This window comes from Oncorhynchus keta, chromosome 18, assembly GCF_023373465.1.
Source record: "Oncorhynchus keta strain PuntledgeMale-10-30-2019 chromosome 18, Oket_V2, whole genome shotgun sequence".
NCBI lineage: Eukaryota > Metazoa > Chordata > Actinopteri > Salmoniformes > Salmonidae > Oncorhynchus > Oncorhynchus keta.
Genome location: NC_068438.1, coordinates 44,126,471 through 44,142,741, shown reverse-complemented (window position 1 = coordinate 44,142,741; position 16,271 = coordinate 44,126,471). Strand labels below are relative to the sequence as shown.

Below are 16,271 nucleotides of genomic sequence, written 5' to 3'. Positions count from 1 at the left end.
TGAGAGCCATGTCTGCCTACGGCGGCCTTTCTCAATAGCAAGGCTATGCTCACTGAGTCTGTACATAGTCAAAGCTTTCCTTAATTTTGGGTCAGTCACAGTGGTCAGGTATTCTGCCGCTGTGTACTCTCTGTGTAGGGCCAAATAGCATTCTAGTTTGCTCTGTTTTTTTGTTAATTCTTTCCAATGTGTTAAGTAATTATCTTTTTGTTTTCTCATGATTTGGTTGGGTCTAATTGTGCTGTTGTCCTGGGGCTCTGTAGGGTGTGTTTGTGTTTGTGAACAGAGCCCCAGGACCAGTTTGCTTAGGGGACTCTTCTCCAGGTTCATCTCTCTGTTTGTGATATCCAGTGTGTATTACTGTGATTATAGTATCCAGTATGTATTAATGTGATTATAGTATCCAGTGTGTATTACTGTGATTATAGTATCCAGTATGTATTAATGTGATTATAGTATCCAGTATGTATTACTGTGATTATAGTATCCAGTATGTATTAATGTGATTATAGTATCCAGTATGTATTACTGTGATTATAGTATCCAGTGTGTATTACTGTGATTATAGTATCCAGTGTGTATTACTGTGGTTATAGTATCCAGTGTGTATTGCTGTGATTATAGTATCCAGTATGCATTACTGTGATTATAGTATCCAGTATGTATTAATGTGATTATAGTATCCAGTATGTATTACTGTGATTATAGTATCCAGTATGTATTAATGTGATTATAGTATCCAGTATGTATTACTGTGATTATAGTATCCAGTGTGTATTACTGTGATTATAGTATCCAGTATGTATTACTGTGATTATAGTATCCAGTGTGTATTACTGTGATTATATTATCCAGTATGTATTACTGTGATTATAGTATCCAGTATGTATTACTGTGGTTATAGTATCCAGTGTGTATTACTGTGATTATAGTATCCAGTGTGTATTACTGTGATTATAGTATCCAGTATGTATTAATGTGATTATAGTATCCAGTATGCATCACTGTGATTATAGTATCCAGTATGTATTACTGTGATTATAGTATCCAGTGTGTATTACTGTGATTATAGTATCCAGTGTGTATTACTGTGATTATAGTATCCAGTATGTATTAATGTGATTATAGTATCCAGTATGTATTACTGTGATTATAGTATCCAGTGTGTATTACTGTGATTGTAGTATCCAGTGTGTATTACTGTGATTATAGTATCCAGTGTGTATTACTGTGATTATAGTATCCAGTGTGTATTACTGTGATTATAGTATCCAGTGTGTATTACTGTGATTATAGTATCCAGTGTGTATTACTGTGATTATAGTATCCAGTGTGTATTACTGTGATTATAGTATCCAGTGTGTATTACTGTGATTATAGTATCCAGTGTGTATTACTGTGATTATAGTATCCAGTATGTATTAATGTGATTATAGTATCCAGTATGCATCACTGTGATTATAGTATCCAGTATGTATTACTGTGATTATAGTATCCAGTGTGTATTACTGTGATTATAGTATCCAGTATGTATTAATGTGATTATAGTATCCAGTATGTATTACTGTGATTATAGTATCCAGTGTGTATTACTGTGATTATAGTGTCCTGTATGTATTACTGTGATTATAGTATCCAGTATGTATTACTGTGATTATAGTATCCAGTATGTATTGCTGTGATTATAGTATCCAGTGTGTATTACTGTGATTATAGTATCCAGTATGTATTACTGTGATTATAGTATCCAGTGTGTATTACTGTGATTATAGTATCCAGTATGTATTACTGTGATTATAGTATCCAGTGTGTATTACTGTGATTATAGTATCCAGTGTGTATTACTGTGATTATAGTATCCAGTGTGTATTACTGTGATTATAGTATCCAGTATGTATTACTTTCCACCTCATTTTGTGGGCAGTGAGCACATAGCCTGTCTTCTCTTGAGAGCCATGTCTGCCTACGGCGGCCTTTCTCAATAGCAAGGCTATGCTCACTGAGTCTGTACATAGTCAAAGCTTTCCTTAATTTTGGGTCAGTCACAGTGGTCAGGTATTCTGCCGCTGTGTACTCTCTGTGTAGGGCCAAATAGCATTCTAGTTTGCTCTGTTTTTTTGTTAATTCTTTCCAATGTGTTAAGTAATTATCTTTTTGTTTTCTCATGATTTGGTTGGGTCTAATTGTGCTGTTGTCCTGGGGCTCTGTAGGGTGTGTTTGTGTTTGTGAACAGAGCCCCAGGACCAGTTTGCTTAGGGACTCTTCTCCAGGTTCATCTCTCTGTTTGTGATATCCAGTGTGTATTACTGTGATTATAGTATCCAGTATGTATTAATGTGATTATAGTATCCAGTGTGTATTACTGTGATTATAGTATCCAGTATGTATTAATGTGATTATAGTATCCAGTATGTATTACTGTGATTATAGTATCCAGTATGTATTAATGTGATTATAGTATCCAGTATGTATTACTGTGATTATAGTATCCAGTGTGTATTACTGTGATTATAGTATCCAGTGTGTATTACTGTGGTTATAGTATCCAGTGTGTATTGCTGTGATTATAGTATCCAGTATGCATTACTGTGATTATAGTATCCAGTATGTATTAATGTGATTATAGTATCCAGTATGTATTACTGTGATTATAGTATCCAGTATGTATTAATGTGATTATAGTATCCAGTATGTATTACTGTGATTATAGTATCCAGTGTGTATTACTGTGATTATAGTATCCAGTATGTATTACTGTGATTATAGTATCCAGTGTGTATTACTGTGATTATATTATCCAGTATGTATTACTGTGATTATAGTATCCAGTATGTATTACTGTGGTTATAGTATCCAGTGTGTATTACTGTGATTATAGTATCCAGTGTGTATTACTGTGATTATAGTATCCAGTATGTATTAATGTGATTATAGTATCCAGTATGCATCACTGTGATTATAGTATCCAGTATGTATTACTGTGATTATAGTATCCAGTGTGTATTACTGTGATTATAGTATCCAGTGTGTATTACTGTGATTATAGTATCCAGTATGTATTAATGTGATTATAGTATCCAGTATGTATTACTGTGATTATAGTATCCAGTGTGTATTACTGTGATTGTAGTATCCAGTGTGTATTACTGTGATTATAGTATCCAGTGTGTATTACTGTGATTATAGTATCCAGTGTGTATTACTGTGATTATAGTATCCAGTGTGTATTACTGTGATTATAGTATCCAGTGTGTATTACTGTGATTATAGTATCCAGTGTGTATTACTGTGATTATAGTATCCAGTGTGTATTACTGTGATTATAGTATCCAGTGTGTATTACTGTGATTATAGTATCCAGTATGTATTAATGTGATTATAGTATCCAGTATGCATCACTGTGATTATAGTATCCAGTATGTATTACTGTGATTATAGTATCCAGTGTGTATTACTGTGATTATAGTATCCAGTATGTATTAATGTGATTATAGTATCCAGTATGTATTACTGTGATTATAGTATCCAGTGTGTATTACTGTGATTATAGTGTCCTGTATGTATTACTGTGATTATAGTATCCAGTATGTATTACTGTGATTATAGTATCCAGTATGTATTGCTGTGATTATAGTATCCAGTGTGTATTACTGTGATTATAGTATCCAGTATGTATTACTGTGATTATAGTATCCAGTGTGTATTACTGTGATTATAGTATCCAGTATGTATTACTGTGATTATAGTATCCAGTGTGTATTACTGTGATTATAGTATCCAGTGTGTATTACTGTGATTATAGTATCCAGTGTGTATTACTGTGATTATAGTATCCAGTATGTATTACTGTGATTATAGTATCCAGTATGTATTACTGTGATTATAGTATCCAGTGTGTATTACTGTGATTATAGTATCCAGTATGTATTACTGTGATTATAGTATCCAGTATGTATTACTGTGATTATACTATATCAAGGTAAAAAGCAAACATTGGAACAGCATTACAGCTGCAGGATTCCGTTTGTTTGTTTATGTCTGACTCGCTCGCTTTCTGAGTACTAGGTCCACACACACACACACACACACACACACACACACACACACACACACACACACACACACACACACACACACACACACACACACACACACACACACACACACACACACACACCTGCTTTTCTGAACATTAGGTCCCTGCATCTCAGGAACGTTGGGAGGGAAAACCTTGGTGGATTGGAGCGGATTAGAGAGTAGTTTCCCATTGTTGGTTCACCCATACTGAGGAGGACACAGTGACTTCTGAACCCTTCCTGGGAGACTGGGGATTAGCCCTGCCTGCTCTGGCATTCTGGCACACATTTAACACACATAGACATGCACATACACACGCTGACACACACACATTGCACACAGCTCTAATTGTCTCCTCAGAGCTTTATGATAGTGTTGGTTTAGCTGTGAGGGTTGTTTGTGTGCTATTTGGATGGATTTCTCCATGGTGATGGCTTGGTTTTGTTTTTCAGAAATGTGCCTGTCCCCTTGGGCAAACAATCCACCATTTTAGTTGTTCCTACCAGATGGATGACAGTCTGTCTATGACCTCAAACCAGTCATGAATATAAACATCTGATATTTTTTGACAGTTTAATCTACGCTGAACAGAAAATGTAAATGCAACATGCAACAATTTCAAAGATTTTACAGAGTCACAGTTCATATAAGGAAACCAGTCAATTGAAATCAATTCATTAGGCCCTAAATCTATGGATTTCACATGACTGGGAATACAGATATGCATCTGTTTGTCACAGATACCTTTTAAAAAAAGTAGGGGTGTGGATCAGAAAACCAGTTATTATTTTTAGTTTTGTTTTTATTTTTTATTGAACCTTTATTTAACCAGGCAGCTCAGTTAAGAAACATGTTTTATTTACAATGACGGCCTACCAGAATGCAAAAGGCCTCCTATGGGGACAGGGTCCGGGATTAAAATAAAAAATCAAATAAAAATATAGGACAAAATACACATCACGACCAGAGAGACACCACAACACTACATAAAGAGAGACCTAAGACAACGACATAGCAAGGCAGCAACACATGACAACGACATGGTAGCAACACAACATGGCAGCAGCACAACATGGTAGCAGCACAAACCATGGTACGAACATTATTGGGCACAGACAACAGCACAAAGGGCAAGAAGGTCGAGACAACAATACATCACGTGATGAATCATGCAGCGCGACACATCTCCTTCACATAGAGTTGATGTGGAACGTGTGGAACGTTGTCCCACTCCTTTTCAATGGCTGTGTGAAGTAGCTGGATATTGGCTGGGAACTAGAAACACGCTGTCGTACACGTAGATCAAGACCATCGCAAACCTGTTCAATGGGTGACATGTCTGGTGAGTATGCTGGCCATGGAAGAACTGGGACATGTCTGGTGAGTATGCTGGCCATGGAAGAACTGGGACATGTCTGGTGAGTATGCAGGCCAGGGAAGAACTGGGACATGTCTGGTGAGTATGCTGGCCATGGAAGAACTGGGACATGTCTGGTGAGTACGCTGGCCATGGAAGAACTGGGACATGTCTGGTGAGTATGCTGGCAATGGAAGAACTGGGACATGTCTGGTGAGTATGCTGGCCATGGAAGAACTGGGACATGTCTGGTGAGTATGCTGGCCATGGAAGAACTGGGACATGTCTGGTGAGTATGCAGGCCATGGAAGAACTGGGACATGTCTGGTGAGTACGCTGGCCATGGAAGAACTGGGACATGTCTGGTGAGTATGCTGGCCATGGAAGAACTGGGACATGTCTGGTGAGTATGCTGGCCATGGAAGAACTGGGACATGTCTGGTGAGTATGCTGGCCATGGAAGAACTGGGACATGTCTGGTGAGTATGCAGGCCATGGAAGAACTGGGACATGTCTGGTGAGTATGCAGGCCATGGAAGAACTGGGACATGTCTGGTGAGTATGCAGGCCATGGAAGAACTGGGACATGTCTGGTGAGTAGGCAGGCCATGGAAGAACTGGGACATGTCTGGTGAGTATGCTGGCCATGGAAGAACTGGGACATGTCTGGTGAGTATGCAGGCCAGGGAAGAACTGGGACATGTCTGGTGAGTATGCAGGAACTGGGACATGTCTGAAGAACTGGGACATGTCTGGTGAGTATGCAGGCCATGGAAGAACTGGGACATGTCTGGTGAGTATGCAGGCCATGGAAGAACTGGGACATGTCTGGTGAGTATGCTGGCCATGGAAGAACTGGGACATGTCTGGTGAGTATGCAGGCCATGGAAGAACTGGGACATGTCTGGTGAGTATGCAGGCCATGGAAGAACTGGGACATGTCTGGTGAGTATGCAGGCCATGGAAGAACTGGGACATGTCTGGTGAGTATGCAGGCCATGGAAGAACTGGGACATGTCTGGTGAGTATGCAGGCCATGGAAGAACTGGGACATGTCTGGTGAGTATGCAGGCCATGGAAGATCTGGGACATGTCTGGTGAGTATGCAGGCCATGGTAGAACTGGGACATGTCTGGTGAGTATGCAGGCCATGGAAGAACTGGGACATGTCTGGTGAGTATGCAGGCCGTGGAAGAACTGGGACATGTCTGGTGAGTATGCAGGCCATGGAAGAACTGGGACATGTCTGGTGAGTATGCAGGCCATGGAAGAACTGGGACATGTCTGGTGAGAATGCTGGCCATGGAAGAACTGGGACATGTCTGGTGAGTATGCTGGCCATGGAAGAACTGGGACATGTCTGGTGAGTATGCTGACCATGGAAGAACTGGGACATGTCTGGTGAGTATGCAGGCCATGGAAGAACTGGGACATGTCTGGTGAGAATGCTGGCCTTGGAAGAACTGGGACATGTCTGGTGAGTATGCTGGCCATGGAAGAACTGGGACATGTCTGGTGAGTATGCTGGCCATGGAAGAACTGGGACATGTCTGGTGAGTATGCTGGCCATGGAAGAACTGGGACATGTCTGGTGAGTATGCTGGCCATGGAAGAACTGGGACATGTCTGGTGAGTATGCTGGCCATGGAAGAACTGGGACATGTCTGGTGAGTATGCAGGCCATGGAAGAACTGGGACATGTCTGGTGAGAATGCTGGCCATGGAAGAACTGGGACATGTCTGGTGAGTATGCTGGCCATGGAAGAACTGGGACATGTCTGGTGAGTATGCTGGCCATGGAAGAACTGGGACATGTCTGGTGAGTATGCAGGCCATGGAAGAACTGGGACATGTCTGGTGAGAATGCTGGCCATGGAAGAACTGGGACATGTCTGGTGAGTATGCTGGCCATGGAAGAACTGGGACATGTCTGGTGAGTATGCTGGCCATGGAAGAACTGGGACATGTCTGGTGAGTATGCTGGCCATGGAAGAACTGGGACATGTCTGGTGAGTATGCTGGCCATGGAAGAACTGGGACATGTCTGGTGAGTATGCAGGCCTTGGAAGAACTGGGACATGTCTGGTGAGTATGCAGGCCGTGGAAGAACTGGGACATGTCTGGTGAGTACGCAGGCCATGGAAGAACTGGGACATTTTCAGCTTCGAGGAATTGTGTACAGATCCTTGGGGCTGTGCATTATCATGCTGAAACATGAGGTGAGGATGGTGGTTGAATGGCACGACAATGGGTCTCAGAATTTCCTCACGGTATCTCTGTGCATTCAAATTGCCATCAATAAAATGCAATTGTGTTTGTTGTCCGTAGCTTATGCCTGCCCATACCATAACCCCACCATGAGGCACTCTGAGGATGACAAGCACGCAGATGAGTTTCACTGAGACGGTTTTTGACAGTTTGTGCAGATATTCTTTGGTTGTGCAAACCCAAAGTTTCATCAGCTGTCTAGGTGGCTGGTCTCAGACCATCCCGTAGGTGAAGAAGCAGGATATCTAGGGCCTGGCCTTGCACGGTATCACGTGGTCTGTGGTTGTGAGGCGGGTTGGAAGTACTGCCAAGTTCTCTAAAACACAAGGTGCACCTGTGTAATGATCATGCTGTTTAATCAGCTTCTTGATATACCACACCTGTCAGATGGATGGATTATCTTGACAAAGAAGAAATGCTCACTAACAGGGATGTAAAACACATTTGTTCACAAAATGTGTAAGAAATAAGCTTTTTGTGCGTATGGAACATTTCTGGCCTCTTTTATTCCAGCTCATGAAACATGGGACCAACACTTTACATGTTGTGTTTATATTTTAGTTCAGTATAGTAGTTGCGTTATGTTGTTGAGGAAAGTGTAGGGTATTAATACGTCCAACTAGTAACAATCAATGCGTGGTGATGTTTACTAGACAGGGAGTTATGTTGTGTTGACTCACTGTGTTTTCAATGTGAGATTTGATATTGTTGTATTAATGTTGTATTAACGTTGTATCCATGTCGTATCAACGTATTAATGTTGTATCGACGTTGTATCGATGTTGTATCGACGTATCGATTTGTATGAATGTCGTATTTACGTTGTATGTCTGTTTTATTGATGTTGACAGTGAGAAGATGATGGAGTCCCACCGTAAAGCCTTGACCAAGATGGAGGATGACTACAGACAGGAGCTGCCCTTCAAGGTACACAGTGGTTCCTATCGTCTAGGATAACTTCATCTCCTGGACTTACTCCTTTCCTTCAGCACCACAGAATTCAGCAGATACAAAGTCCCATGTTTTAAAGAAAGACAGAAAAACATTGTAATCCAGTCAGAGGAGGTGGTGATATTATTATGATGACAGGCCACCAGTCCAGTGTCTCTCACACCAAGCCCTGTGCAGTGAAGACACGACACACCCCCACGGCTGAAATGTGTGTTGTGTTAGTCTTATTGGTCTTATCCCCTACGCCAGACTGGTGGTGGAGGTTAGGGGGTTAGGGGTTTGGGGAGGTTAGTGAGGTTTCAGCCTCAGCACGGCAGTATTAAGATGCCTTCTGATTCCCAGAAAATTACACTGCTCTCCCTCCGGTTTCCTGCCCCTCACACAGACGCTCAGCAAGAGAGAAGGAAGTGGTCTCTCTCTCTCTCTCTCTCTCTCTCTCTCTCTCTCTCTCTCTCTCTCTCTATCTCTCTCTCTATATCTCTCTCTCTCTCTCTCTCTCTCTCTCTCTCTGTCTCTCTCTCTCTCTCTCTCTCTCTACTCTCTCTCTCTCTCTACTCTCTCTCTCTCTCTCTCTCTCTCTCTCTGTCTCTCTCTCTCTGTCTCTCTCTCTCTCTCTCTCTCTCGCTCTACTCTCTCTCTGTCTCTCTCTCTCTCTCTCTCTCTCTCTCCATCTCTCTCTCTCTCTCTCTCTCTCTCTCTCTCTCTCTCTCTCTCTCTCTCTCTCTCTCTCTCTCTCTCTCTCTCTCTCTCTCTCTCTCTCTCTCTCTCTCTCTCTCTCTCTCTCTCTCTCTCTCTCTCTCTCTCTCTCTGTCTCTCTCTCTCTCTGTCTCTCTGTCTCTCTCTCTCTCTCTCTCTCTCTCTCTCTCTCTCTCTCTCTCTCTCTGTCTCTCTCTCTCTGTCTCTCTGTCTCTCTGTCTCTCTCTCTCTCTCTCTCTCTCTCTCTCTCTCTGTCTCTCTCTCTCTCTCTGTCTCTCTCTCTCTCTCTCTCTCTCTCTCTCTCTCTCTCTGTCTCTCTGTCTCTCTGTCTCTCTCTCTCTCTCTCTCTCTCTCTCTCTCTCTCTCTCTCTCTCTCTCAATTCAATTCAATTCAATTCAATTCAATTCAATTCAAGGGCTTTATTGGCATGGGAAACATGTGTTAACATTGCCAAAGCAAGTGAGGTAGACAACATACAAAGTGAATATATAAAGTGAAAAACAACAAAAATTAACAGTAAACATTACACATACAACAGTTTCAAAACAGTAAAGACATTACAAATGTCATATTATAAATATATATATATATATATATATATATATATATACGCAATGTACAAATAGTTAAAGGACACAAGATAAAATAAATAAGCATAAATATGGGTTGTATTTACAATGGTGTTTGTTCTTCACTGGTTGCCCTTTTCTCGTGGCAACAGGTCACAAATCTTGCTGCTGTGATGGCACACTGTGGAATTTCACCCAGTAGATATGGGAGTTTTTCAAAATTGATATGTTTTCTAATCTGGATCTGTGTGTCTGGGGAAATATGTCTCTCTAATATGGTCATACATTGGGCAGGAGGTTAGGAAGTGCAGCTCTAGTTTCCACCTCATTTGTGGGCAGTGAGCACATAGCCTGTCTTCTGAGAGCTCATGTCTGCCTGTCTCTTTCTCAACAGCAAGGCTATGCTCACTGAGTCTGTACATAGTCAAAGCTTTCCTTAATTTTGGGTCAGTCACAGTGGTCAGGTATTCTGCCGCTGTGTACTCTCTGTGTATCTCTAGCATTCTAATTCTTTCCAATGTCTCTCTCTCTCTTCTCTGTTAATCTCTCTCTACTCTCTCTCTCTCTCTCTCTGAATTCTTTCTGTGTTAAGTAATTATCTTTTGTTTTCTCATGATTTGGTCTAATGTCTCTGTCCTGGGGCTCTGTAGGGTCTCTCGCACACATTTTCACACACTCGCTGACTCACACACGCACACACACTCCACCCCTGTCCCTCACACAGACATGCACCCAGAGAAGGAAGTGGTCACTCACTCACGCACCCAACCCATGCCCCTGTACTCAAAGAGAAGTAAGCAGTCTGTCATTCCTACACATACTGTGCTGTACATACACGCAAGTGTGTACATAGGCAGTTGCATACAGACACACTCACTATGTACACACACTCTCACACACACATACATTCGCCCCACCCCAGTGCCCTGACACGCAGCCTCTGATCTCTCCTGCCCTTTAAAAAAGTATGGTGGCCTTGGCCAAGCCTGACTAAAAATACATTGCATGCCACCAGCCCCATTGTTGTTTTTCCATAACAGCCACAACAATAGTTTTTTAATGTCATTGTCCATCTCTGGTGAGAACAGCCCATCTGTGTCAAAACACTCAAGTCAATGTAGCGCTCTGTGACAATCTTTTTTTGAGCGCGAGCTGTCTCAATTTTCTCCTCGGCAAATAAAACAACTGAAAGAACTGCCAAATCAGAGTAAAATAAGGATAGAGAGGGTTGTTAGGGGAAAAGAGGAGGGTGGAGAAGGAAAGAGATGAGCAGAGGGACTGTTTTCTCTACTTTTGGTATCCATCACTCAGCTATTTCACGCCAAGCTGTGTATACAGCCTATAATGTTTGTGTCGTTCCAGTGTGTGTGAGGAAGCATGTGTGCATGAGTGTGTGAGTGTGTGTGTGTGTGTGTGCACACAGGTTCTTGTTGCAAAGTCTTATATGTCCAAACCCCCAGCTACAGGCAGTTCTGGAGGAGCAGAGGACCCAGAATGCTGTGCGTCTCAAGGAGCAGGAAGAGGAGCTAAAGAGGGAGGCGGCATTAGAGCTGGTGATTGACAGGGAGAAGAGTCAGGAGCTGCTGCTGCAGTACCAGAGAGAGAAGGAGCAGATGCAGAGGAAGGTAACAGTTGCCTTCTGTGTATGTTGTACCGATCACAGTCCTGAAAGGAGTAGACAATACCATTTAACTATCACCACTGTCTGTCTTTCCCTCACTTTGTCCTGCCTTAGTTATAGTATTTATTTTGAATGATAAAATGTCAGACACAGTCGAGCTGTCTCCCTGTCTGTCTCCCTGTCTATCTGTCTCCCTGTCTATCTGTCTCCCCGTCTATCTGTCTCCTGTCTATCTGTCTCCTGTCTATCTGTCTCCTGTCTATCTGTCTCCCTGTCTCTCTGTCTCCCTATCTATCTGTCTCCTGTCTCTCTGTCTCCTCTCTCTGTCTGTCTCCCTGTCTCTGTCTCCCTGTCTATCTGTCTCCCTGTCTATCTGTCTCCCTGTCTATCTGTCTCCTGTCTATCTGTCTCCCTGTCTATCTGTCTCCTGTCAGACATCTGTCTCCCCTGTCTATCTGTCTCCCTGTCTATCTGTCTATCTGTCTCCCTGTCTATCTGTCTTAGGTCTCCCTGTCTATCTGTCTCCCTGTCTATCTGTCTCCCTGCTGTATCTGTCTCCTGTCTATCTCTGTCTCCCTGACTATCTGTCTCCCACTATCTGTCTTTCTGTCACACAAGAGTCATATCTGTCTCCTGTCTATCTCAGTGCCCTGACATCTGTCAGCCTCTGATCTCTCCTGTCCCTTCTAAAAAGTCTGGTGTCCTCTGTCCCCTGACTAAAATACTTCATGCCACCAGTCTATCTGTCTTTCTGTCTCCAACAATAGTTATCTGTCATTGTCCATCTCTGTCTCCTGTCTATCTGTCTCCACTGTCTATCAATGTCTCCCTGTCAATCTGTTTGAGAACTGTCTCCCTGTCTATCTTCTCCCTGTCTATCTGTCTATCTGTCTCCTGTCTATCTGTCTTTCTGTCTCCCTGTCTATCTGTCTCCCTGTCTATCTGTCTCCTGTCTATCTGTCTCCTGTCTATCTGTCTCTGTCTTTCTGTCTATCTGTCTCCTGTCTATCTGTCTATCTGTCTCCCTGTCTTTCTGTCTCCTGTGTGTCTATCTGTCTCCCTGTCTATCTGTCTTTCTGTCTCCCTGTCTATCTGTCTCCAAAGTCTTTCTGTCTCAGCTGTCTATCTGTCCCTGTCTGTCTGTCTCCCAGTCTATCTGTCTGTCTGTCTCCTGTCTATCTGTCTCCCTGTCTATCTGTCTCCCTGTCTATCTGTCTATCTGTCTCCTGTCTGATCTGTCTCCCTGTCTATCTGTCTGCTGTCTCCCTGTCTATCTGTCTCCTGTCTATCTGTCTATCTGTCTCCCTGTCTATCTGTCTGTCTCCCTGTCTATCTGTCTCCCATGTCTATCTGTCTCTGTCTATCTGTCTCCTGTCTATCTGTCTCCTGTCTATCTGTCTTTCTGTCTCCCTGTCTATCTGTCTCCCTGTCTATCTGTCTCCCTATCTATCTGTCTCCCTGTCTATCTGTCTGCCAGTCTATCTGTCTCCTGTCTATCTGTCTTGAACTGTCTCCCCTGTCTATCTGTCTCTCTGTCTATCTGTCTATCTGTCTCCTGTCTCCTGTCTTTCTGTCTCCCTGTCTATCTGTCTGTCTGTCTCCTGTCTCCCTGTCTATCTGTCTCCTGTCTATCTGTCTTTCTGTCTCCTGTCTATCTCTGTCTCCCTGTCTATCTGTCTCCCTGTCTATCTGTCTCCCTGTCTATCTGTCTTTCTGTCTCCCTGTCTATCTGTCTATCTGTCTATCTGTCTATCTGTCTTTCTGTCTCCCTGTCTATCTGTCTATCTGTCTCCTGTCTATCTGTCTTTCTGTCTCCCCTGTCTTCTGTCTATCTGTCTCCCTGTCTATCTGTCTTTCTGTCTCCTGTCTATCTGTCTCCCTGTCTATCTCTGTCTCCTGTCTGTCTGTCTCCCTGTCTATCTGTCTCCCTGTCTATCTGTCTATCTGTCTCCCTGTCTATCTGTCTCCCTGTCTATCTGTCTATCTGTCTCCCTGTCTATCTGTCTCCCTGTCTATCTGTCTATCTGTCTCCTGTCTATCTGTCTCCCTGTCTATCTGTCTCCTGTCTATCTCTGTCTCCTGTCTATCTGTCTCCCTGTCTATCTGTCTCCCTGTCTATCTGTCTCCCTGTCTATCTGTCTTCCCTGTCTATCTGTCTCCCTGTCTATCTGTCTCCCTGTCTATCTGTCTCCCTGTCTATCTGTCTCCCTGTCTATCTGTCTCTGTCTATCTGTCTCTCTGTCTATCTGTCTATCTGTCTCCCTGTCTATCTGTCTATCTCTGATCTCCCTGTCTATCTGTCTATCTGTCTCCTGTCTATCTGTCTATCTGTCTCCCTGTCTATCTGTCTTTCTGTCCCTGTCTATCTGTCTCCCTGTCTATCTGTCTCCCTGTCTCTCTGTCTCCCTGTCTATCTGTCTCCTGTCTATCTGTCTTTCTGTCCCTGTCTATCTGTCTCTGTCCCTGTCTATCTGTCTCCCTGTCTATCTGTCTCCCTGTCTATCTGTCTCTGTCTCTGTCTATCTGTCTCCTGTCTATCTGTCTCCCTGTCTATCTGTCTCCCCTGTCTGTCTGTCTCCTGTCTCCCTGTCTTTCTGTCTCCCTGTCTATCTGTCTCCTGTCTATCTGTCTCCCTGTCTATCTGTCTTTCTGTCTCCTGTCTATCTGTCTCTGTCTATCTGTCTATCTGTCTCCTGTCTATCTGTCTTTCTGTCTCCTGTCTATCTGTCTCCTGTCTATCTGTCTTTCTCTCCCTGTCTATCTGTCTTGTCTCCCTGTCTATCTGCCTCCTCCTGTCTATCTGTCTCCCTGTCTATCTCTGTCTCCTGTCTATCTGTCTCCTGTCTATCTCTCCTGTCTATCTGTCTTGTCTCTGTCTCCTGTCTATCTGTCTTTCTGTCTCCTGTCTATCTGTCTCCCTGTCTATCTCTCTCCCCTGTCTATCTGTCTATCTGTGTCTATCTGTCTGTCTCCCTGTCTATCTGTCTCTCCCTGTCTATCTGTCTCCCTGTCTATCTGTCTTCTGTCTCCTGTCTATCTGTCTCCCTGTCTATCTGTCTCCCTGTCTCCTGTCTATCTGTCTCTGTCTATCTGTCTCCTGTCTATCTGTCTCCTGTCTATCTGTCTCCCTGTCTATCTGTCTCCCTGTCTATCTGTCTATCTGTCTCCTGTCTATCTGTCTCCCTGTCTATCTGTCTCCCTGTCTATCTGTCTCCTGTCTATCTGTCTCCCTGTCTATCTGTCTCCTGTCTCTGTCTTTCTGTCTCCTGTCTATCTGTCTCTCTGTCTATCTGTCTATCTGTCTCCTGTCTATCTGTCTTTCTGTCTCCCTGTCTCTGTCTATCTGTCTATCTGTCTATCTGTCTCCCTGTCTATCTGTCTTTCTGTCTCCTGTCTATCTGTCTCCCTGTCTTTCTGTCTCCCTGTCTATCTGTCTCCTGTCTATCTGTCTCCCTGTCTATCTGTCTTTCTGTCTCCCTGTCTCTCTGTCTCCCTGTCTATCTGTCTGTCTGTCTCCCTGTCTCTGTCTATCTGTCTCCCTGTCTATCTGTCTTCTGTCTCCTGTCTATCTGTCTCCTGTCTTTCTGTCTCCTGTCTATCTGTCTCCCTGTCTATCTGTCTCCCTGTCTATCTGTCTTTCTGTCTCCTGTCTATCTGTCTCCCTGTCTATCTGTCTCCCTGTCTATCTGTCTATCTGTCTTTCTGTCTCCCTGTCTATCTGTCTTTCTGTCTCCCTGTCTATCTGTCTCCTGTCTGTCTTTGGTGTCTCCCTGTCTATCTGTCTCTCTGTCTATCTGTCTATCTGTCTCCCTGTCTATCTGTCTTTCTGTCTCCTGTCTATCTGTCTATCTGTCTCCCTGTCTATCTGTCTCCTGTCTATCTGTCTTTCTGTCTCCTGTCTATCTGTCTCCTGTCTTTCTGTCTCCTGTCTATCTGTCTCCTGTCTATCTGTCTCCTGTCTATCTGTCTTCTGTCTCCTGTCTATCTGTCTATCTGTCTCCCTGTCTATCTGTCTTTCTGTCTCCCGTCTATCTGTCTATCTGTCTCCCTGTCTATCTGTCTTTCTGTCTCCCTGTCTATCTGTCTCCCTGTCTTTCTGTCTCCTGTCTATCTGTCTCCCTGTCTGTCTGTCTCCCTGTCTATCTGTCTTTCTGTCTCCTGTCTATCTGTCTCCTGTCTATCTGTCTTTCTGTCTTTCTGTCTATCTGCTTTCTGTCTCTGTCTATCTGTCTCCCTGTCTATCTGTCTTGATGTCTCCTGTCTATCTCTGAGCAGTCTATCTGTCTTCCAGTCTATCTGTCTCCCTGTCTATCTGTCTCCCTGTCTATCTGTCTCCCTGTCTATCTGTCTCCCTGTCTATCTGTCTCCTGTCTATCTGTCTTTCTGTCTCCCTGTCTATTTGCTCTCCTGTCTTCTGTCTCCCTGTCTATCTGTCTCCCTGTCTATCTGTCTCCCTGTCTATCTGTCTCCTGTCTATCTGTCTCCCTGTCTATCTGTCTCCCTGTCTATCTGTCTCCTGTCTATCTGTCTTCCAGTCTATCTGTCTCCCTGTCTATCTGTCTCCTGTCTATCTGTCTCCCTGTCTATCTGTCTCCTGTCTATCTGTCTCCTGTCTATCTGTCTCCTGTCTATCTGTCTCCCTGTCTATCTGTCTCCTGTCTATCTGTCTCCCTGTCTATCTGTCTCCCTGTCTATCTGTCTCCCTGTCTATCTGTCTCCCTGTCTATCTGT

The 16,271-nt window shown here is 43.4% G+C and overlaps 1 protein-coding gene across 2 annotated transcripts in view; it reads left to right on the top strand.

The window, feature by feature from the left end:
* lekr1 (leucine, glutamate and lysine rich 1) overlaps window positions 1–16,271 on the top strand; it is a 234,763-nt gene that overhangs the window by 194,186 nt on the left and 24,306 nt on the right. For both annotated transcript variants that reach the window (XR_008068597.1, XM_052468489.1), the window contains exons 9-10: window positions 8,554–8,629; window positions 11,380–11,544. Coding sequence is in view for 1 of the 2 variants with exons in the window: in XM_052468489.1 (XP_052324449.1) it covers window positions 8,554–8,629; window positions 11,380–11,544 (241 nt within the window). In the remaining variant the exon portion in view is untranslated. The remainder of the gene's footprint in view (window positions 1–8,553; window positions 8,630–11,379; window positions 11,545–16,271) is intronic.